We start from the raw sequence: 25,021 nt of genomic DNA, 5'->3' as shown, positions 1-25,021 counted from the left end.
TTGACCTTGTTTGAGAACTTTTTGATTGACATGGCTATGGTGAGTATCTGCTTTGTGTAGGAACTTTGTTGACCTTGTTTGAGAACTTTTTGATTGACATGGCTATGGTGAGTATCTGCTTTGTGTAGGAACTTTGTTGACCTTGTTTGAGAACTTTTTGATTGACATGGCTATGGTGAGTATCTGCTTTGTGTAGGAACTTTGTTGACCTTGTTTGAGAACTTTTTGATTGACATGGCTATGGTGAGTATCTGCTTTGTGTAGGAACTTTGTTGACCTTGTTTGAGAACTTTTTGATTGACATGGCTATGGTGAGTATCCGCTTTGTGTAGGAACTTTGTTGACCTTGTTTGAGAACTTTTTGATTGACATGGCTATGGTGAGTATCCGCTTTGTGTAGGAACTTTGTTGACCTTGTTTGAGAACTTTTTGATTGACATGGCTATGGTGAGTATCTGCTTTGTGTAGGAACTTTGTTGACCTTGTTTGAGAACTTTTTGATTGACATGGCTATGGTGAGTATCTGCTTTGTGTAGGAACTTTGTTGACCTTGTTTGAGAACTTTTTGATTGACATGGCTATGGTGAGTATCCGCTTTGTGTAGGAACTTTGTTGACCTTGTTTGAGAACTTTTTGATTGACATGGCTATGGTGAGTATCCGCTTTGTGTAGGAACTTTGTTGACCTTGTTTGAGAACTTTTTGATTGACATGGCTATGGTGAGTATCTGCTTTGTGTAGGAACTTTGTTGACCTTGTTTGAGAACTTTTTGATTGACATGGCTATGGTGAGTATCTGCTTTGTGTAGGAACTTTGTTGACCTTGTTTGAGAACTTTTTGATTGACATGGCTATGGTGAGTATCTGCTTTGTGTAGGAACTTTGTTTTTCTCTCTCTTCTTTATCGGTATAATTTTTGTAGGATAATAAATATTTTTTTTATTATTATTGTAATATACAAAAGTTTAAATGCAAATGAGTGGAAGAAGGTAAATGGTTTCATAACATGTCTTTCATATGGAGAAGCTGTGGACTTTGGGCAAACATTTTGCCATAAACAAAGAAATCTTTCTTTTTAACCAAGAAATATGTTTGTTATTGTTAAAGTATAGTAATTGAAATAAAGTGTGTGTGAAAAATTCTAAGGCTCAGTCATTGCTTGTCTTTAATAAAGATGAGGGCTAAATTACATGTATATTTGTTATGAAGAATTCAGCTACTGGCTGTAATTATTAAGCTGTTAGGCTGTTGCACATGAAATGTTGGATTTTTTTAAAAGAAAATCTGAAACAAATACATTTTTTTGTTTAATTTATTTAATGAAAAGAAGCTTCTTTTGACTCAGTATGCTTCTTCCAACAAGTTGTAAGTTTATAAATGCCATCTTTGAAGAATTGGACTTTCTTTGACACAGTGAAGTTCTTGGAGGAAATTTTTTTTCACCTTTGGTTAGCAAAATTTTTCTTTTAAAAAAAAAATCAAATGTTTAAAAAAAGTGATAATCCACTGGGAAAAGATCTAATAAATATGTTGGATGAGGTAAAGTTTAATGCTGAGGTTTATTTAGTTTTTGGACAGTGAATGCACGAGACATGAGGTCGAGCATTGTCATGAAACAGCATGGGTCCACTGTGATTGATCCTCCTAGGTTTAGGAATAAATAATATATGAATCACACTTGCTGATGACCACCAAACACTGACCATAAGTTTTGTTATGGTGAAAAGCTGGTTTTGGCAGATGTTTTGGTGCTTTGTCATAGTCAAGCCACTGTCTTGTTCATTGTCACTTTTCATAAAGGTTCCATTTTTCATCACAATTCTATGGAGAAACAGGTCACCTTTGTTTTGTGTGAGGAGTGAGGAACAAATTTCAACACCTTTTGTTAGATGGTTTTCAGTCAATTCATGAGGTACCTATTTATCAAGCTTTTTCACTTTATGAGTTGCTTCAGGATGTTGGGAAACTGTTGAATAATGAATGTTAAGTTTGTCATCAAGTTCTGTCACAGTTTGGCAGGCACCTGATACAACTAAGGCCTTTAATTCTTTAATTTAGTTAATTGCTATCTGAGGATGGCCCTGAGGATTATTTTCATGGCTTATATCACCAGAGTGAAATCTAAACCAGTGCTGTGCCGTGCCAGTGTCATCACCAAATGTATGATTGACATTACAAGCTGCTGTCCCTCCATTGTGACCAAGCTTGAACTTGTATAAGAAAATGACACGAATATCAATTTTATCCATGGTGACAAATATCAATATAATTGATTTAGTTTCTGAAATAAGTGAACTTGAAATGAACTGGACAAAAATGAACTGGACAAAATGAACTGGACAAAAACGAACTGGACAAAAACGAACTGGACAAAAACGAACTGGACAAAAACGAACTGGACAAAAACGAACTGGACAAAAACGAACTGGACAAAAACGAACTGGACAAAAACGAACTGGACAAAAACGAACTGGACAAAAACGAACTGGACAAAAACGAACTGGACAAAAACGAACTGGACAAAAACGAACTGGACAAAACGAACTGGACAAAACGAACTGGACAAAACGAACTGGACAAAACGAACTGGACAAAACGAACTGGACAAAAGCGAACTGGACAAAAGCGAACTGGACAAAAGCGAACTGGACAAAACGAACTGGACAAAAAAGGAACTGGACAAAATGAACTGGACAAAATGAACTGGACAAAACGAACTGGACAAAATGAACTGGACAAAAACGAACTGGACAAAACGAACTGGACAAAACGGAACTGGACAAAAACGAACTGGACAAAAACGAACTGGACAAAAACGAACTGGACAAAAACGAACTGGACAAAAACGAACTGGACAATTCTGTCAAATTTACAATAATTGCTTATCTTTCAGCCATTAAAAATTGAGTTTCAAACTTGCTCATGAAAATCCAACATTTATATGCAACAGCCCAATAATTGGTTGTTTCTTATTTACTGAAAGATTTGATTAGATATTTTATTGCTAGGTGTGTAATGCCACCCATGATCGTCATCATGCGGACATCCAACTAGAGAACTATGTGACATCATCAGTTATGAATATTATTACCACGTTCTTCAATTCACCTTTCTCTGACCAAAGCACAACTGTACAGGTACAGTCCAGTAAGATTTCTGTTTTGTTTGGAAACCATTTGTTTTGACTTGTGTGTTTATATTGTCATAATGTTAAGTCAAAAAGTATGAATGTATAATTTCAAAAAAAAAAAAAAGATAACTCCAAGACTTGAACTATATCGTACATCACAGTTATTGCATGACTAGTAAATATTTGTAAGAACACTCGAATTTCTACTCTGTCTGTGGTTTTTACTTTAAACATCACACTTATTATGTTGCTTTAATAATGACCACAGAACACCACCACAGTTTGTTTTCCATGCCCACTACTCCATGGTGATCTATACTGTACCTTAGCTTATGAATAATGTTGCTGGTGATAGACTAGTAATGTACCACAGTTACTGCTTATTGTTATTGAAAATCATATTACAATTTATTTATGGTAAACATTGGTTAATATTGACCAACACAAACGAAAAATATCACAAATATGACTTAACATTATTTATAAGCTGCTAAATATTGCCATAGTTGGTCCTTTAATGTTACTAAGTGAACAATTAGCATTGACTTTAATAGCTGGTTTATAATTTAAGATTTTCTTCACTTGTTATCATAGAATAAGAACTGTATGTTTTGTTAGGTTAAAATGTCTTTCAGTGGTATAACAGTAGTTACTTGTTTCACAAATTAATGTTGGCACATTTGAAGGACCACAGAACTTTACAACACTTGTTGCATCAGTAATTACATCATGTTACCATTTGGTCTTGGTATATATTTCCCAAAGAAAATAAAATCAAGGCAGAGTAGTTACTATAACCATTTAATCTGGGTTTAATGTAAGCCCATTTATATAGCCTTGCATGATGTAACACCACAGCCCCTGGTTGTATCTATTCTACCCAAGGGGGAGGTTGCATTATTGAATTAAAAATTATATAAGATAAACATTTTGTCATTATTTTCACTAATTAGTTTAATTATCTCAGAACTGATGTTTATTCAGTGAAATTTACACTAAACTTTTATTTTAAAGGGGGGGCTATTTTCAGCATACCAAACCAAAATCATTAGGGTTTGTGAAATTCCCTTTCTTATTCCTGAAGACAACATGGCACTCAAAACCTCTAGGAACAAAATTAAAATACTTTGAACAAATTAACACATGTTCGAACAATGCAATTTCAGTACATATATTGTTGTAAAGGTTATAGTCATTTACTGTATTTCAACTCTAATTGTCATTGTGTGATGAAACTACTGATATCTCAGCTTTGATAAGCCATATATCAGTTTTCTAAACATTTGGAGCATAAGAGGTGAGTGGTATATTCTAGACAATGTTTGAATGCATGTGATTAAACGTTGGATATCAGAGTAAGAAGCTTGTTACTTAACAGAATTTTGAACTAATATCAGTGAGTAATAATGATATATAGTTGGATCTTTGAGTAATAGTTAAAGCACATGACTATTTTAAGAGTGACATATCGTCTATTTCTGTTGTGCTCTTTTATATTTTGTTATTCACTAAATGTTTCGTTAAATGTAATACAAAAGTATGCTCATGCTTGTGAGTCACGTTTTAACTTTTGTTTATGTTAAGTTCAATTTTTGTTTCACTTGATTTAATACTGATTATTGTTGCATGACTGTCAGTTATTTTCTTATTCTTTTGAGGCATGAGTGGCTACTTTGTGATTATTATCCTTATAAGATGTTTTGGATACTGCATGTATGTAAAGTAGCCTGTGTTCAGTCCACTCTGAACTTTTTCTTCTGTCCTATTGCTTGCTCTCACTATATACAGAAACAACTTTCAAAAGCTGGCACCTTCTGGAATCATGAAGACACTGTTGTTGAGGTGATAAATGTGAGTTATTGTGGATATTAGAGTTCTATCACCTTGTGATAATGTCTTGTATATTTTCTAACATTACTTACCTTCCTTAAACTTTCTCTTCTATTTGAAAGTTTTTAAGCTAGAACTTAGCATCTGCAATATGATCCAGCCCAACATCTTTTAGCACTTGAGCCTAGGATGGTCAGCCAGGGAAGGTAGTTTGAGAAGTAGTGATTTGGGGTTATTTCAGTGACTCGCAGTGAATGAAACTTGGCACAACTTCTAAAACGAAAACAAACAACCAAATATTCATGAGATATGAATTGATGAAATCTGTGTGGATTATAATATGGCAGGTATTATACCTACCTGTTTATATTTCCTCTTCACTGTAGAAATAGCATTTTTAATTTAAGAATCTTCTTTAACACTATCTTTGGGCTTTATGTGATTCCAATCCCCCTTTTATAAAGGTACCAGTACTATTGTGTCAATTTTTATTTTACAGTTAACGCAGTAATAAGTTGGCAAATCTGATTCAGCTGACCTGTTAAAACAATTGATATCCTCAAATAAGTTTTTTTCTCATCTGACCTTGACCTGTGGTTTTGCTTAATTACTGTACTTAATCCCTCACATTCATGAACATTTCAGGCATGTTTCATTGCTAATTACTGGTTTTCATTTTTCTTGGGTTAAGTCACAGGTCAAGAACCAGCAACCTATTTCTTGAAAGTACTGTCAAATGTTTTTTTTTTTTCTAATTGAAAGCAACCCAAATCTTTCCAGAAGGTCTTGTTTTGGGGTTCCACATCTAGATGCTGGGCTGGCTCTTGTGGCAGATGTTATAACATCTCTGAGATATAAAAACAAAATGTGGTAAAGTATATTGAGAAAAAATATTTTCAAATATAATTTTGAAAATTATAAATAAGTAATAAGTAAAAGTAAGTAAAATAAGTAATTTTATTGTTATTATTTTAATAAAAACATCAAAATATGAAAGAAAATTACATTACCATTATTAATGTAATTTTAGTTTTCTTTCTTTCTTTGATATTTGTTTTAATTAAAAGCTAATTTTCCATCAAGAAACCCAGGATGAAACAGTGAATTTTACTGCATGACATTTTTTTGTTTGTTTGTTTGAATTAACTTTGTTTTTCCACTGTATTTTAATTATTGTTTCTGTGAATACTGTTCAGTGTTTTTAGTATGTAATTGTTTATAGTATTTCAGGTGAAAAACCAGTATGTGTGTTGTATAATTTGCTATACATTATTTAACAATTTGGTTCTGGTTGTAGGGTTATTTGGAATAGTTAATTGTGGGACCAATTTTTTAAAAAAAATAATTGTGACTTTAGCTGTTCAAAAATACAAAGTAATTAAAAGTTGTTATTGAGTAAAATTTTTAATGCAAGTTGTATGTGTACATTTTCTGAACACTTCTTTAAAACACATTATTAAACATTAAAAACTGGTTATTTTTCTTGTTATTAAAGTTCATCTCTAAACTTTTTATATTGACCAAGGGTTTTGGTCTTCTATTGCTATATAAACATATACTATGTACATTTTGTTAATTATAAGTTTTTAGATTCACAATCACTTGTATGCAGTTACACTGAATATTGTTTTAATCTTAGATTGTACTTTGTTCTCAGCACTGCATCCTGTAATTATCCTCTCATCCTTCATAAGGTGCTTATTATCATCATCTGATTTTTTTAATCATTATGAGTCAAGTTTTTCCTCTCTGGTCTACTTTGTGTTTCTGCAGTCTTATCGCATTGGTGGACCTGCAGTAATTACTCTTAGATTTTATAGAGCAAAAACATGATCTATTTGAAGCCATCCCCTGGTGGTACAGTGGTAAGTCTACATATTTACATTGCTGTAATCAGGTGTTTGATTCCCCTGGTGGTACAGTGGTAAGTCTACATATTTACATTGCTGTAATCAGGTGTTTGATTCCCCTGGTGGTACAGTGGTAAGTCTACATATTTACATTGCTGTAATCAGGTGTTTGATTCCCCTGGTGGTACAGTGGTAAGTCTACATATTTACATTGCTGTAATCAGGTGTTTGATTTCCCTGGTGGTACAGTGGTAAGTCTACATATTTACATTGCTAGAATCAGGTGTTTGATTCCCCTGGTGGTACAGTGGTAAGTCTACATATCTACATTGCTGTAATCAGGTGTTTTATTCCCCTCCATGTACACAGCAGAGAGCCCAATGTTGCTTTGCTTATTTTAAAAAAAAGACAGTTTGAAGCATCTTTGTGGGTAATACTCATGCATTTGTCTGTCCTTAATTTTTCTTGCAAATTTCATATTGTCAGCAAATCCTTTTTCCAGGGAGACTGGATTACATATTGGATTTTCAATTTAGAACCATCTTACCCAGGTTTGACCAAGCAAAACATTTCAATGGAACAAGTATGGCATATGGTGTTACAATGTCATTGTTGTCATGTGACAACTGGCTTCAGTTTCAGTTGTATTTTTTTATTTGCAAAGTATTTCATACAAACAACACTAATCCAGGTATACTTTTCTGAAAACAATATTATACTAAATAAAATTTCTGAGGTTTCTCAAGTTATTTTAGTTTAAAATGTATGCTTGGTTCATTCAAAACCATGTGCCTTATCGCTCTGTGAACATGCATTCAGACATATACATGTTCATCTGTTTACTTTCATTACGTTTACTTTACTTAACAATAATGTAGCTTTATTTAATTTCAAAGACTGCTATAAATACCTTTTAGCTACAATTTTTTCTTTTCTACAAGGTTTATTTTTCATTTTTGTGACTTTCTTTGTTTTGACTCATTTAACTGTATCATATGCTGAATGCTCACAACTGTTCATACACTGTACACTCGCAATGTTAGAAAAACGTGTCGGTGCAAGAAGTCTTGATAGAAATAAATAGAAAACATATAACCCCAGTGCTTTTGACAGGTGGACTTTTCAAAAGCACTCAGGTTATAGGGCTATTACTTGTACTCTATACACTATTATAAGTACCATTACTTTGTTGTTTACATGTAGTTTTATTAAATAAAGTTATATCTACATGAGTTTGTTTGTCTAACAGCAAATAAATTTTCAAATAGACCAGGATTTATCAGTTGAGTACATAATGCTTGCGAGAAACCACAGGTTATGCTGCATGCCTGAAAATGATAGAACAAGGAAAGTTCAAGCAAAGGGCATGAACGTTACAACAACTGTCTTGTAGTTATGGCTGTTATGAGAATTATTTTCTTAAAAAGCAAAAAGTGTAGATTTAGCTTCTGTCCATGTAGTGAAACTGACTATTGTTCTAATGAATTGTTTTTTTAAATGCTCTAATGTTTTCTATATTAAAGCAGTTTTATACACTTGGGTGGTAACTGTTTTTGAAGACTCAAAGAATAGCTGTCAGATCCAGATGGAGTTGTAAGAGGGCTAAAGATATAATACTGTTTTGTTTTTGTTTTTAAACCTCGAAGAGGATAAGAAACACATAACCAAGTTACAACTAAATTATAGTATTCATATTGAATGTGAATCAATTTTGAAAGAAATTGAAATTTTTTGCATGACATCTCGGCATTCTGAGGAGAACCTGGGGAACACACAACAATGTTGTCAGTTTTGTTTTGGCTGTTGGAAAGTTTGTCTATCCCAGCAAGTAGTGTTTCAAAAGTGTGAAACAACTGACCACTTGTGTTTTGTGTTTTTCAAACTGTTACCACCATTTTAACTTTCCAACCTTGTAACTGTAACATGTTTCTTTCATTTCATTGTGTAACAGCTTATGCTGTGCTTTCAGAACAACACATTCACCTAGATCACATGTCATTGCATTCATTGCTCTGTGTTGTTTTGTCTTTTACAAACTGATTTTGCAAATGGTGAATATGACATTTAATTTCACAACTTTAAACCATAACACCTTTCTACTCTGAACTGTAATGGATAGGAATGGTGTAAAACATTCATATTAAATAAAACTGGAAAAGGAGGTATATATGTGTGTGTGTAAGTATAAATAATTAAAAGGTTGTTGGAATTAAACAGTTATTTGTTTCTTTTCAACTTATTTGGTGAGAATGAATTGTAGTTCTCTTTCAAATTTCAATTGGAGAAAGTGTTTTTTGGGAGCATGACTTTTAGGGTTTGGGTTTACATGACTTGGAGTAAAACTTTATATCATTATCATCATTCACAGTTTAACACCAGTAAAAAATTACAACTACAGTACTCTCACATTCTGTAGATTGAAGTTAATAAGAATTTGAACTTTAGATTGATTCATCCTCTTTGTACAGACCCATCAGCCTGTCTTTGTGCGGCTACTTCAAGGAGCTTTTAGGTTATCCAATTGTTCTTGGTTAAACTTGCAGCAGAGAATGAATGTGGAAAACTGCATTAAAACTTTAACTGATACTGGTAAGTTGTATGTGTTATTTAATTCATTGAAGATTCAAGAGTAAAGCCAGTTATTACATGAAATTTATGTATTCCTCAGAGCTAAGAAATACCATATTTCATGACATCTTACAATTAGAAATTTGTGGGAAAATTAAACTTCAGGTTTTTGTTTTATGATGTGAGTGTTCCTACAAGATGTGAAACATTGACTGATTCATACAGAATGAAACTAGTTAATGCTATGAAATTACCAACATCTTCTGTAGTAATGAAAAATGGTATATGGTCAAGGAATTCGGATATATTCCATATTGTTTTCTTTGGGAGGCAAGAAGAAAAAAGGGTTCCATTTTCAGTAATTTCTATGCTTCAGTTAATATAATATTGGTGAATTATTATTAAAGTACAGTGAGGCTTAAGTCTACAGTTGAGTTTACTTGGATGTTTTTGGTTATACCATTTTTAATGTGGAAATACAAAAGTTTTTTCTATTATAAAACCATTATGAAAACTTTCAATGATTCTTTTTCCTACTAAAATGTCTTATTTGGCTGACAGTCCTGTCTTCCTCCTCCAAAAAGTGGAACAGAAAGTAATGATTGTTTGAATCCAATGTTTATTCACTTTTGTTATTTTTTTGTTCTTGTTTTACAGCAAAAAATCGAGGTATTGCTATTCCTGTGGATCTCGATACCCAAGTTGCTTCAATGTTTAATAAAAATGCTGTCATTGGAAAACACACCAGAGCGTGGCTTTCAGCTGCAAGAGGACCTCGGAGAGATCCTTCTTCTTCTAGTCTATTTCGTAATGAACGCAGCATCATTGAAGGACTTCAGGTATAAAATGAAAGTTATGTGAAAGAAAAATGTTGCCTGGTCCTATGGAATATTTCATGAAACAGCTTTGAACACTTTTTTTTTAAAGGGTTAGAATGACCTTGTATATTGCTGTTAATTAAAAAATCAAAACACTATTAGTTGTAATTTATTTTTGTGTTTGTACATGCTAACTGAATGGATTTTTAATAAAACCTATATGTAGCATAGTTTTATTTCTTAATATTTGTACCAGTTGTTTCATATACAGGGGTGTAGCGTATGATTCCTGTCCTCAATTCTGTGTTTCTAGTGGATAAAACCTTTACTTCATATCTAATTAATTCTGGACTGTTACATAATTTTATTAGTTACAGGACCCCTAATACTTTCAATATATTATGGTTAATTCCAAGTAGTAATTTTATCTAGAAATGTAATTGTAAAAAAATAGATAAATATCTATCTATCTATGTGTCTATTTCTTGTAGTATGATGTCTTGGGCCTGTTTTACTTCACCATGTTATTATCTAAATTAAGAAAACGAATCTTTACTTTTACATGCTGAATAAAAATATTTTTTGACATTGCATATTTGGTAAACATTTTTAGTAATTTGTTGTTGTTTTTTACATTTTTTAAACAATTAATAGTTGTAACAAACTAAAGGTAAGTAAGGCTAACTAGGTTATAATTTGAAACTTCTATACTTCTAAGGTAATTTCATCTCTCTTAATTTTTGTTCTGCTCTAGGATATTGTATTGTTACTGGAAGATCAGTTGCACCCTCTTGTTCAATCTGAGTTATCAGTTCTTGTAGATGTCTTGCATCGACCGGAGCTGTTATTTCCTCCAAGGACTGAGGCGTATAAAAAATGTGCCAATGGAGGCTTTATTTCTAAGTAAGTGTCTTTCTATTTTGTCTTTTACTTTTTGTTAAAAATTTAAAAACTATTTTTAACTTAAGAATTCTAAATTTGTTAGAAACCAGTTATCTCTGTGTTTCTCTTGTGATTTAACATAAAGTGTTACTTAATTTTTTCATTCAGACATGTGTTAGTGTAGAAACATCTGTTTGTTTGGATAGGTTAAACATGCAAGATAATCTAAAAAATAAGGTTTAATCTTTTAATTGTGCCACAAACTGTGTGTATTTCACTACCCTGTAGTTACTGTACATACTGATATCTTTTGAACATCATAACAGCAAAATAAAGATTTCCTACTTTAAAATTTTTAATTTATTCTGTACCACAATTAACATGAAATACTTAAGTGACTCATTTTTCTTCTCAGGATCATTTTTACATAATTATGATCATTTTCTTATTGTATTCTAAAAATTTGCTATTAAACTGTACTGTGTAGGTTAATAGCACACACAGAAAGACTTTTAGAAGAAAAAGAAGAAAAACTCTGTATCAGAGTTTTACAAACACTGAAAGAAATGATGTCCTTAGATCCAGACTATGGAGAAAAGGTAAAACGGAGTTGATCATGATTTTATTGTCCCATGTTATCTCATTCTAATAATTCTTATATTACATCAGTTTAATTTGTTTTCATGTTATCATTTCTTTATAGCTTCAAGGTAAATGAAACGATTAGTAGTTTTAAGCCTACTGGTAATGAACTAGAACTTGGACTTGTAGTAGTGAAGTGAATACTTGAACGTTATCAGGTTCATTTCAAGCATAAATTACCAAAAAATATATTTACCAATAATCAATGTACCAGGTGATTATGAAGATAACTTCATAAATTGTATCATAAAAACTGCTTGATGTGAAGTTGTCAGACACATCTTACATCACACACCTACTGTAATTTTTACCTATTGTACAGTTTCTTATATTTTTCTTCTTTAATCATAAGAGGTTGATCATTTCAATAAACTGTTTGTGTGTAATATACAAAGATCTCCAAACTGCTCACAACAGATGATGTGTGTAGTAGCTTCCTTTACTGATAGGCTTGGTTAGCTGATTGGTAATAGTGGAACACATATTTAACATCTTTTGAAACACTCTCAGACTTTCTTGAAGAAAACCTGTGATTTTCAGTATTGCTCTATTGAAATTTAGTTCTTTCTAGTTTTGAGATACTTATTTTAAATATAGGGTTTTCGTTATATTCCACATTTACAAGTAACATCATATGGGATATGACTTCAATACAGAAACACTGAACTCTAATAACAGTAAAATAGAAGTTGAGAAAAAGTTAGTCACTGTCTTGCTGTATGAGTGTGACACATGATAAAGAATAAGTCACTTTTTTTTATAAAAAGACAGATTTTGTTTCACACTGCCTCAAGAAAAGTAAAATCATAAACACTTCACCTTTGTGTCCTGAAAACAAAATATTGTTTTGATATCATATATGGTGAACTTGTGAACATACAAAGTAACCCTGTCACATGGGCAAAACAAAGATGAAAGGTGGAAGACTTTTGAAACTTTGTCCTCTACACTTGTGTTTCCACAACAGGCAGTCGCCGTCCATTCTACAGAAGTTTCATCATGAATACTCTGCCTAAACAATCTGTCAAAAATATCTTCTGTAATAAAGCTTATTTTGTAGTTGTTTATTAGTAAGAGTTGACTTTAGGATGTTTATATTGTAATAAATTAAAAATAACTGAAAGAGAAAATCTGTCATCACTATAATTAAAATTAATTAATAACACTTAAGAAATATTTTGTATTAGAAAAATTTAGAAATGTAATTTAGAAGTGGCTGTACTAAAAATTATAACATGGAAATAGCAGAAATTGTATAAAACATTTGTTACACATTTTGTTTAATTAGGATTAGGCCCAACATGTTGCAAGCCAAATAGCTTGTAGTTTTCTCTGGAAGGTCTGTTGTGTATTAACAACACAGGCCTGCAAATGTAACTTTCATAAAAGTTGTTTTGGTTTTAATAACAGATTTTCTATGCAGATATTGAATTATTTTTTTATCTTATTGCTTAAGGTTTTACGAATTTGGGAAAAGATAAACTGCTACTTAGATCAAATTTAGAATCATATTTACCACAAATGTAATGGAATGCTTGGGTCTCTTATACAATCTCTTGTTACTATAACAATGAATAAATAATGTTGAAAAGAAAAACATGTCAAATTGCTTGCTCAAAAAAAGACTATTCATAAATGGCATGTCATGCAGCATGTTAAGTGTTTATAAACTAGTGGTATATTTCTTGGAAATTCTAGAACAATCAATAAGGTATCACATCGTGACTGGCTGAAAGAAATCTATAGCCAGTGGTTTTTCAGTATTTCAAGCATAACAAAATGTGACCCAGTTTAAATGAAAACCATTCATTTATGTAAAAGTACATATGATGTTTTGGAAAAATTCTGTGTGTGATGGAGAATATGAATGTTATTTTTGTATTCAGCGTACAGAAATTACTGTAGAATGTGTAAAAATTTCAAGCTAGTAAACCATTATTGGCCTATGTAACCAACTGCTTTTTATACTCTTAAAAAAAAACATGTTGGAAACATATGTCAAGGGTTTGTTCCAAAACTTAGCAAGGGGCTCATGTAAGACAACCTTTAATTGATGTTAAGAGGCAGGAAACAACAGTAGATGGTTTTGTATCTCGGAACAGCTGGTATGGGTATTAACACTTTTACTATTAAAGCAGAGAACAACATTAAACCTGAAGATGACCTAGGAAGGCAAAATGTTATTCTTTTGCTTGTCAATAGAAGTGTCAATGCCCATACCAGCCTGTCCGAGATGCATTTTTATTTCAAATGGGTTTCTCTTCATCGAGGAGTAGATGGTTTTTCTATTATTTTGGAACTATTTTAAATCATGTTTGATGCAAAAAGTCTATCAATAGAAAATCTGTTTTGAGAATTGTTTAGTAACAAATTTTTAATGGTTTTTAAATTATTTATAGCACAGATGCATTCATGTTTAATTATAGTTGTTAGCTGAAGTAACAACTAAATGTTCTTGTGATATCAGTTGTTTGAGAATACTGAAGCAGTAACTGAAATTACGTGATGAAGTCTAGAAGAACTGTGTCCAAGTTTCAGTTTTATTGTATATAGTTGAAGTAATTGTATGCACTTTGTTATTGATTTTTTAATTAGTTCATAATGTTGTGTCATAGATGTATGTTTTAGGTATTGTACAATCTGTATTACACAGTATTCTCTGAAGTGTTCATTGTTAATAAACTGCATGTTATATAATGTGCTATTTATGATTGTAGCAGCTTGTCATAATGTATATTCCACTTTGTTATATATGTTGTAAATAATATGGCTTGCAAGTTTCTTGTATAGCTATAGGAAATACCTTTGAGACATCTTTTGTTCTTTGTCAGTTGTAAGTTTCAATCTTTTAGTGGCTCACATCTAACACTTTCTGGATGTTTTATAAAATAATTCAAGTTGTGTACCACTACAGTTTGTTGCTCGTTACCATGAGACGTAAAACATATTTGTAATTCGTCTTACCATCACTTCAGTTCCAAATCAGGTTATTCAGTATGTAAAAAGCAACTTAAATAGCCAGAATTTTGTATATTTCTGTATTCTTAGCTAAGAGATAATCAGTTACAGTTTAATTAATTTAAAACTGAAGGGATTAAAAATAATTTTAATTAATGGTTCTATTAATTACAGTCAAAATTTCTTTGAAGTTCAGTGTGTAAACTGACAAAATGAAATGTAAATTGTTAACTCCTGTACTTCACAGTAAGATCATACAATTGAAATACAATTTTTGGACTTGTTTGGATATTTAAAATGTTGTATAATACATCCATAGTACAAAGGTCTTACACATTGTTTCACGTTGATAATTGGCTAAGAAGTATATCAGATAAATTACATATTTGTTTCTTTCACATCTTTGTGAATTGTAATTACACTTTTCTATAACATTTTACTGTTTGTTGTGAATGTAGTACTTACAATTTCAAATTCATATTTATATAATAAAGCTTTTTGGTAACTTAATTACTTATTACCCATAAATTCCTTTATATCCATAGTCTGCTTTCAAAGTGAAACCTAAACCTATTCTATTCTTGTAATATATATTGTAGTGATTTTTTCTTCTTGTCTGCTGGGATTCCTGTGTAAGAAGAAAAATCTCACAGCTGCCTTTCGTTAGCCTTGTGTGTCATTAGTTGTCATTAGCTACTTTTCGTTAGCCTTGTGTGTCATTAGCTACCTTTCGTTAGCCTTGTGTGTCATTAGCTACCTTTCGTTAGCCTTGTGTGTCATTAGCTGCCTTTCGTTAGCCTTGTGTGTCATTAGCTGCCTTTCGTTAGCCTTGTGTGTCATTAGCTGCCTTCTCGTTAGTTGTGTGTCATTAGCTGCCTTTAGTCTTTAGGTGTGTCATTAGCTGCCTTGTTAGGCATTAGTCATTAGCTGCCTTTCGTTAGCCTTGTGTGTCATTAGCTGCCTTTCGTTAGCCTTAGGTGTCATTAGCTGCCTTTTCGTTAGCTTAGGTCATTAGCTGCCCTTCGTTAGTCTTAGTGTCATTAGCTGCCTTCAGGTCTTAGGTGTCATTAGCCTTCTGTTAGTTGTCATTAGCTGCCTTTCGTTAGCCTTGTGTCATTAGCTGCTGCCTTCTTCGCCTTGTTAGTCATTAGCTGCCTTTAGTTAGCCTTTCATAGTCTTGTGTGTCATTAGCTGCCTTCATAGCCTTAGGTTGTGTGTCATTAGCTGCCTTCTCATTAGCCTTATGTCATTAGCTGCCTTTCGTTAGCCTTGTGTGTCATTAGCTGCCTTTCGTTAGCCTTGTGTGTCATTAGCTGCCTTTCGTTAGCCTTGTGTGTCATTAGCTGCCTTTCGTTAGCCTTGTGTGTCATTAGCTGCCTTTCGTTAGCCCTGTGTGTCATTAGCTGCCTTTCGTTAGCCCTGTGTGTCATTAGCTGCCTTTCGTTAGCCCTGTGTGTCATTAGCTGCCTTTCGTTAGCCTTGTGTGTCATTAGATTCTGTAATTAGCTGCCTTTCGTTAGCCTTGTTTGTCATTAGATTCTGTAATTACAGTTCGAATTTCTCCTTTCATCTCTTCCCTCTTTTGCCCTCTGCCAACTTGCTGTGTGTCATAGATCGATCAAAAACTGCTGTCGCGCCGAGAGCAAGAAGACCAGGCCAGGGTAAGATAGATAGATAGTATAATGGCCTTGGGAATGCTTCTTTTTTATTGCTTCTTCCCCCACCATTAGCATGAACAGTATTACTAACTTCTATTTACTTTCATTTATGAAGAGTAAAGCTGACGTTCTATACATCAGCACTTTGAAAGATATAGCAAAGGATTCGTTTTTTTACCATTACTTACATATTAAGTTTTGAAAGTTCAACACGTACAAAAAACATTGCTAAATTAATGTGTAAAGCTATAAGTTGGTTGGTGTGTAACATCAACCAAAGATAAATTGTTTTGAGATATAGAGATACATGTAAAAATTGTAAAATAAATAGTCGTATTTCTTGGAAAATCTTTCAACTTGGGAATTTTACTTTTTCTACGAGTTACCAAATTATTTGTTCAAAGAATTCATAAAGAAGGTTTTAAGTAGTTATACCAAACCTTTGTCTCCCCTGTACACATCTCTTTGTTATTTCTTTATTAATAGTGTGTGTTAAGCTTCCTCATATTCAGTGCACTGTTAATGGATTGATATCAAAATAATCTTTCCATATTTAATTCCAACAGTCATAAACAATTATATCCTTTGCCTTATCTTGTGCTGACATTTTTAGGGATGTTGCATGATTTGTCCATTCTGAATTCAGGCTTTTATTATAAAATTTTGTTTTGTAAAAATATGTAAAAAAAGATATTTAATTTCTGAGAGTAGTTTACAAACAAAACACTACTGTGTCATGAGTTTACTTAATGTTCAATTTTGCTTGCTTTTTTGTTGTTGTTGTCTAATATGTTGTTTCTTTTACTCCAGATGTGAATTTTTAAACTAATGCTTGTTTTCTCATAGAGTTTATTTTTCACACTCCATTTGTTTTAAACATACTTAACATTACTTGTATGTATGCATGTTTGAAATTCTGAAGAAATAAGTATTGCAAGTTTTTAATTTGTGAAGTGATTTTATTGTAAGTTGAGCAAAAATATCAAAATTCACGTGATTTATTAAAAGGGAGAAAGACTTCGGCAAACCTTATTAGTCCGCTACTTTGGCAAGTCTCTACAGAAGAAAGATGCAAATTCTGGACAAAATAAGCAACAGACAACAACTCGAGCGAGCACGAGTTGCTCCTCTCTACATGCTCCTGGAGGTCTCATGCTAAGTCGAGCAGAAATGACATTAGCTGAAGTTCAGTGTCACCTTGATAAGGAAGGAGCTTCAAACTTAGTGATAGAATTGATTATGAAGAACCCTAGTCAGGCCATCTTTGTAGAAAGTGTGGAACTAGGAATAGCTCTTTTGGAGGGGGGAAACCCTGTAATTCAGGTTAGTGGCTCAAACAGATTTACAGTAGTAGAAACACACATTCACAAAATTGGTCTTTTAGTAAAGAAGAATGAGATACTATAATTATAGATCTTCATATAGACAATTCAGATTTAACAGTTACAAAAGATAAGTTTGGTGATTCAAATGAATAGAAATTTGGATGAAGAATGATCAATGTATGATTGAATAAAATTAAAATCATAACAGAATAAAAAATAAGTTAAAGCAGGCTTTGTTTGAATGCCTCTTGACTTCTATTTTGTTGAAGAGTGTATGCATTATAAAATCCAGAAATCTTGTAAAATATCATATATATAGAATGTATGCACTATAAAATCCAGAAATCTTGTAAAATATCATATATATAGAATGTATGCACTAAAATCAAACATCTTGTTTTTTACTTCCTGTTTTCTAGAAATCCATGCTGTACAAGCTAACTCAAGGCAACATATCAGAGAAGTTTTTCAAAGTTTTTTTTGACAAAGTAAAAGAATCTCAGCAGGAAATCAAAGCCACAGCAACTGTAAATACAGCTGAAATAGCAGCCAGGACTGGTGAAGATAGGGAGTTATTAGGAAAAGACTTAGGAAAAGATGGAAGGAAAGTTAGAGGTAACGAATTACATGTAATATACAAGATAATAATCTATGTCTACTGTATGTTTTTAACCCGTTATTTCACATTGAATGTATTTTAAAAAACCATTGAAATTTTACTCCATTCAGTATGGCCATTTAAACAGCATCATGTCTGTTGCAACTATCCACTGCTTTATCATAATCCAAGATAATGGATTGTAATAGGGATTAAAAAGAATTACACAAAGCCCTAACAAAATGTCCAGATAAAAATCATCTTAAACACTAAAAGTTCAGCTCAAAGAAAACTATAAACTTTAAGGCTGTATATTTTAAAAAATGAACAAAAATATGCCTTTGAGACTTGCAAGAAAAAGAAAATCCATTGACAATGGCCATTTGTGATTCTTTATTAATATCCTCTTGACAGCTTACAACAAAAATGGCTAAGTATGTTTCACCCAATTCTTTTATAGAATATTGAATAAGGTATCAAAGGTTGTAGGGTTATTATTGATAAGATAAATGTATTTTTACTTGAATAATATGAATTGTACATGACAAAGCAAACTGTATCAGGTTCTGTAAAATTCGATTCTGCTCAGGGTTTTCTTCTTGCTTTGATTAGTTTATGTAACAGTCATACTTTACCTACTATCTCTGGACTGTCATCATTCTGAATAGTCATACATTTACTTAAAATTAATAGGCTCAGAAATAAATTATATAATCTTTGGTTCTAAAAATTAGGCATCACTGGTCATATTTTTCTGTATTCAAATACTTGTTGTAACTACAACAACAACTTATCTATAACTTGCATTAAGATCATACAAAAATATTTTTCTCAAGAGAGAAATGAGTTCTAGAAATATAAATATAAAAATAATTGTATTTTCACGTAAGGTTTTTGTTTTTTATTTGCATGATGACTTCTAAAATTTGTTTATCTTTTTAAATTAAAAAGTATATTTCTTTGTTGAAAGGAAAGTGTATCTCAACAATACTTCAGCCAGTTTGTCAGAAGTATCGTGTGAAGAATCATTACTGGTTAAGAATTTTAATGTTGTAATTGGTTCTACTTCAAATGAATTTTTTTAAATGTTTAACATAGGCTTTGTCCTTCTTTCCAAAACTTTGAATAGTTTAAGTTTTGGTTTGTGTGACACAGTTAAGAACAAGTACACAGTTATGTTAATGAAAATGATCATTTTTATTTTTCTATGAAATGCATTAAAGTGAATTAATATCCTTTTTGCACAGTATTAAGTCTTGTGCAAGCCACATAGTTGTAGCATAGAGCTTGATAAGATGACGTACATACATGTTATTGTATTTGTTTACTTGTGTCTCTGTTAGATAACAACGTAGTACTACATTTGTACTAAGCGTGTTAAAAGGCATTTTTCACAACTCAGTTTCAAACATCAAGAAAGTTATGTATTAATTTGTATTATGTAGAGAAAAGAAAAGCTGGGATGTCAAACGTTGCATATATTTGTACTGGACTTAGTGTACATGTCAAACGTTGCATATATTTGTACTGGACTTAGTGTATATGTCAAACGTTGCATATATTTGTACTGGACTTAGTGTATATGTCAAGCGTTGCATATATTTGTACTGGACTTAGTGTATATGTCAAATGTTGCATATATTTGTACTGGACTTAGTGTATATATCAATATATTATATATTTGTACTGGACTTAGTGTACATGTCAAAATGTTGCATATATTTGTACTGGACTTAGTGTACATGTCAAACGTTGCATATATTTGTACTGGACTTAGTATATATGTCATTAGTTGCATATATTTGTACTGGACTTAGTGTATATTTCAAACGTTGCATATATTTGTACTGGACTTAGTGTACATGTCAATATCGTTGCATATATTTGTACTGGACTTAGTTGTAGCGAGCTTGTCAGATGACGTACGTTGTTATATATTTGTACTGGACTTAGTGTACATGTCAAACGTTGCATATATTTGTACTGGACTTAGTATTATGTACATGTCAAACGTTGCATATATTTGTACTGGACTTAGTGTACATGTCAAACGTTGCATATATTTGTACTGGACTTAGTGTACATGTCAAACGTTGCATATATTTGTACTGGACTTAGTGTACTTAGTGCTGTGATGTCAAACGTTGCATATATTTGTACTGGACTTAGTGTACATGTCAAACGTTGCATATATTTGTACTGGACTTAGTGTACATGTCAAACGTTGCATATATTTGTACTGGACTTAGTGTACATGTCAAACGTTGCATATATTTGTACTGGACTTAGTGTACATGTCAAACGTTGCATATATTTGTACTGGACTTAGTGTACATGTCAAACGTTGCATATATTTGTACTGGACTTAGAAAAGTGTGATGTCAAACGTTGCATATATTTGTACTGGACTTAGTGTACATGTCAAACGTTGCATATATTTGTACTGGACTTAGTGTATATGTCAAACGTTGCATATATTTGTACTGGACTTAGTGTACATGTCAAACGTTGCAGTATATTTGTACTGGACTTAGTGTATATGTCAAACGTTGCATATATTTGTACTGGACTTAGTGTACATTTTCAAACGTTGCATATATTTGTACTGGACTTAGTGTATATGTCAAACGTTGCATATATTTGTACTGGACTTAGTGTATATGTCAAACGTTGCATATATTTGTACTGGACTTAGTGTAGAGAAAAGAAAAGCTGTGTGTCAAACGTTGCATATATTTGTACTGGACTTAGTGTATATGTCAAACGTTGCATATATTTGTACTGGACTTAGTGTATATGTCAAACGTTGCATATATTTGTACTGGACTTAGTGTATATGTCAAACGTTGCATATATTTGTACTGGACTTAGTGTATATGTCAAAAAGAAATATTTGTACTGTGTGTATGTCAAACGTTGCATATATTTGTACTGGACTTAGTGTATATGTCAAACGTTGCATATATTTGTATTAATCTGGACTATGTAGTGTATATGTCAAACGTTGCATATATTTGTACTGGACTTAGTGTATACAACTCAGTCAAACGTTGCATATATTTGTAGAGGACTTAGTGTATATGTCAAACGTTGTAAAGTACTGGACTTAGTGTATATGTCAAACGTTGCATATATTTGTACTGGACTTAGTGTATATGTCAATACGTTGCATATATTTGTACTGGACTTAGTGTATATGTCAAACGTTGCATATATTTGTACTGGACTTAGTGTATATGTCAAACGTTGCATATATTTGTACTGGACTTAGTGTATATGTCAAACGTTGCATATATTTGTACTGGACTTAGTGTACATGTCAAACGTTGCATATATTTGTACTGGACTTAGTGTACATGTCAAACGTTGCATATATTTGTACTGGACTTAGTGTACATGTCAAACGTTGCATATATTTGTACTGGACTTAGTGTACATGTCAAACGTTGCATATATTTGTACTGGACTTAGTGTACATGTCAAACGTTGCATATATTTGTACTGGACTTAGTGTACATGTCAAACGTTGCATATATTTGTACTGGACTTAGTGTACATGTCAAACGTTGCATATATTTGTACTGGACTTAGTGTATATGTCAAACGTTGCATATATTTGTACTGGACTTAGTGTATATGTCAAACGTTGCATATATTTGTACTGGACTTAGTGTACATGTCAAACGTTGCATATATTTGTACTGGACTTAGTGTATATGTCAAACGTTGCATATATTTGTACTGGACTTAGTGTACATGTCAAACGTTGCATATATTTGTACTGGACTTAGTGTACATGTCAAACGTTGCATATATTTGTACTGGACTTAGTGTATATGCAGATAAAAAGTCATTAGTAACATCTGAATAGCCTAAGCTGTCACCGTTTTCAGAAGATCTGTGTAATAACTAAATACAGAAGCATTGCATGAGATGCGCCGGATACTTGTTATGTTAAGGGCATTTAGTTGCACTGTATCAAATTGCTATGCAGATACAAAATATGTTTCTTGGACATTACAAGCACAACTTGGTTATCAACATGAAATGGATATTCAAACATTACAAAGGTTTTTTTAAGAGACGTTTTTCTTCTGTCAAATGCGTCTGATGAACCTAACATGCGCCAGAGCATTATCAGTGCTGTACGTTCTTTGTTCTTTTTTTGTGTGTATTAATTCATATTGTGTGCACATTTGTTTATTTTGAATTACTGGAACTACTTTTCCACCAACACCTCTCAGATTTTGAGTTACTGGAACTAAACTTGTTATATGGACTCAAGGTGGCCCAGGGGATGTTCTTAGGTACATGGTTAACCTCTATACCAAGGCATGCATAGAAAGTCATCCAGATATGATAGGGAGGTAATAGTAGATCTTCAGGAATTTGTTTTCCAGACCACCTTGGGATTCTTTAGGTGCCATATTTTAAACTGTGTACTTACACTAAAAAATAATCAGTGCACGTAACAGGTATTTATTTTATTAAGTATCTAATGTTTCTTGGGTAGCTACAAAAATAATTAGAGGTATATGAAGAGGGTGATTGATACATTACTGTTTCTGTTTCTTTAAGGTCAAGCGCAAAGCTACATAATGGGCTAGTAATACTCTGCTCACCATGAATATTAAAATCCAGTTTTTTAGTATTTTAAGTCTGTAGACATACTGCTGTGCCACTGGAGGGCTGCTCTTTCTGAGACTTATGAGTGGGCCTTTGAATCTCACAGTGAGGTACAAGTATTTAGTATTGGTCATAAGAGTAAAATTTAGAAAAAAAACTACTTGTGAGAGGAAAAACTGTAATAGTACATAAAATAAACTTACTAACAAAATGATGTGTAAAAATAGTAAAATCCAAACTCCATCTCAAAATAAGTTCATTACAATTAAAATAACTTTCGTGATGAACAAAAGGCATCACTTTGTGCAGACGTTTTACGTAAATCTTTGTAATGTTTTCAAAACAAAACCATATGCCTAGAACATCTGCTGTTTCCTCAGTTATTTTACCATTTTTTGTGGTCTGTACAGAACTAAACTTTTAAAAATAATTAACTATTTGTATTAATTACATAAAGGTGTCTAAGTTTGTGTTCGATAGCATACGAAACATAATTACAACAAACTGTCACATGCCACTTCTGGCTAGTGAATAATGTTTTTCTTTCCAGTTGTATGTTACATGTTTTAATGATTATTAATGCATTATATCTGTCATACAAGAAAGCAGAAGAAAACAGTCTTTTGAAAATGTGTTTTGCTTTGGGTCGACATATTTGAATATTTTTATTGAAAGGATATCAGGTTTCATAGACTTCTCTTGTATCTTTTTCTTACCCTGCTGCATTCTTACTGTACATGTTAAACAACAGCTGGTAGTCAAAAGCTTACTCGTGTCTTTTCCTGCACTGCTATTCTTGAAAACCTTGCTACTAGTAGTGTAGATGTTAAACCCCTCCTTTCCTCCCCCTCCTGCCCAGCCTTGAAACAGAACGGTGTTGTCATGACTCAAGAACTTAAACAACAGTTGGAGGATGCTGCCGAGGCTACAAGCAAGGCTTACGATCAGGTCCGTCAACTGGGGACTTCTCAGAATCTTGCATCAGATGGTGAACTTCTGTCACCTGGCTCTGGTGAGTTAACCAGTTTCATTCCTTGTTAGATCAGTCGGTTTTGAATTGTCACGCAGCTGTTAACAAAATAATTAAATGGCTAATTCAACAATAATGTTAGTTTTCTTTATGAAACAAGGAAATATTTGTATTCATTGTATTTGGTTTGTATGTTTGATGTCAAATAGAAGTTAGTTAATTTTTGGGAAAAACTGAAAATTACTTAAAGTTGCTACTGACTCATCAAAGTATTTTTTTAGAAATTGTCTTTTCTTGTTTTTTGTGTTGTGCCTTCTTATTGTATCCATATCTATCTCAGAAATATTTTATCAGTCAGTTGTGTTTCTCCTGTTTATCTCTTCCTCTTTTTTTGCTTATGTATGTCTTATGGAAACTTTTTTTGCTTATGTATGTCTTATGGTAATGTTTTAACATGATTCTTCTTTTACATTTCATTTATTTGCTTGTTTATATTGTTATTCTGAACCTTCCTGTTTTAATAGTTTTGTACATGTTTGTATTGTTATTCTGAACCTTCCTGTTTTAATAGTTTTGTACATGTTTGTATTGTTATTCTGAACCTTCCTGTTTTAATAGTTTTGTACATGTTTGTATTGTTATTCTGAACCTTCCTGTTTTAATAGTTTTGTACATGTTTGTATTGTTATTCTGAACCTTCCTGTTTTAATAGTTTTGTACATGTTTGTATTGTTATTCTGAACCTTCCTGTTTTAATAGTTTTGTACATGTTTGTATTGTTATTCTGAACCTTCCTGTTTTAATAGTTTTGTACATGTTTGTATTGTTATTCTGAACCTTCCTGTTTTAATAGTTTTGTACATGTTTGTATTGTTATTCTGAACCTTCCTGTTTTAATAGTTTTGTACATGTTTGTATTGTTATTCTGAACCTTCCTGTTTTAATAGTTTTGTACATGTTTGTATTGTTATTCTGAACCTTCCTGTTTTAATAGTTTTGTACATGTTTGTATTGTTATTCTGAACCTTCCTGTTTTAATAGTTTTGTACATGTTTGTATTGTTATTATGAACCTTCCTGTTTCCATCAATTTGCTCTCTCTAATCCTGCACCTCCATTTAACTTTGTACATTAAGTATAGAAGATTAGGCACAGTTCTAGTTGTTAA

The 25,021-nt window shown here is 32.2% G+C and overlaps 1 protein-coding gene across 1 annotated transcript in view; it reads left to right on the top strand.

The window, feature by feature from the left end:
* The window catches only part of LOC143250353 (inositol 1,4,5-trisphosphate-gated calcium channel ITPR1-like), a 178,377-nt gene that overhangs the window by 96,061 nt on the left and 57,295 nt on the right, over positions 1-25,021 (top strand). Inside the window, 9 exon segments of the mRNA XM_076500799.1 lie at positions 3,008-3,136; positions 4,918-4,980; positions 9,278-9,398; positions 10,035-10,216; positions 10,950-11,098; positions 11,565-11,676; positions 17,344-17,658; positions 18,080-18,275; positions 23,636-23,896. Coding sequence (XP_076356914.1) covers positions 3,008-3,136; positions 4,918-4,980; positions 9,278-9,398; positions 10,035-10,216; positions 10,950-11,098; positions 11,565-11,676; positions 17,344-17,658; positions 18,080-18,275; positions 23,636-23,896 — 1,528 coding nt within the window.

The sequence above is a fragment of the Tachypleus tridentatus genome, chromosome 5, assembly GCF_004210375.1.
Source record: "Tachypleus tridentatus isolate NWPU-2018 chromosome 5, ASM421037v1, whole genome shotgun sequence".
NCBI lineage: Eukaryota > Metazoa > Arthropoda > Merostomata > Xiphosura > Limulidae > Tachypleus > Tachypleus tridentatus.
This window is presented reverse-complemented; position numbering and strand designations above follow the sequence as displayed.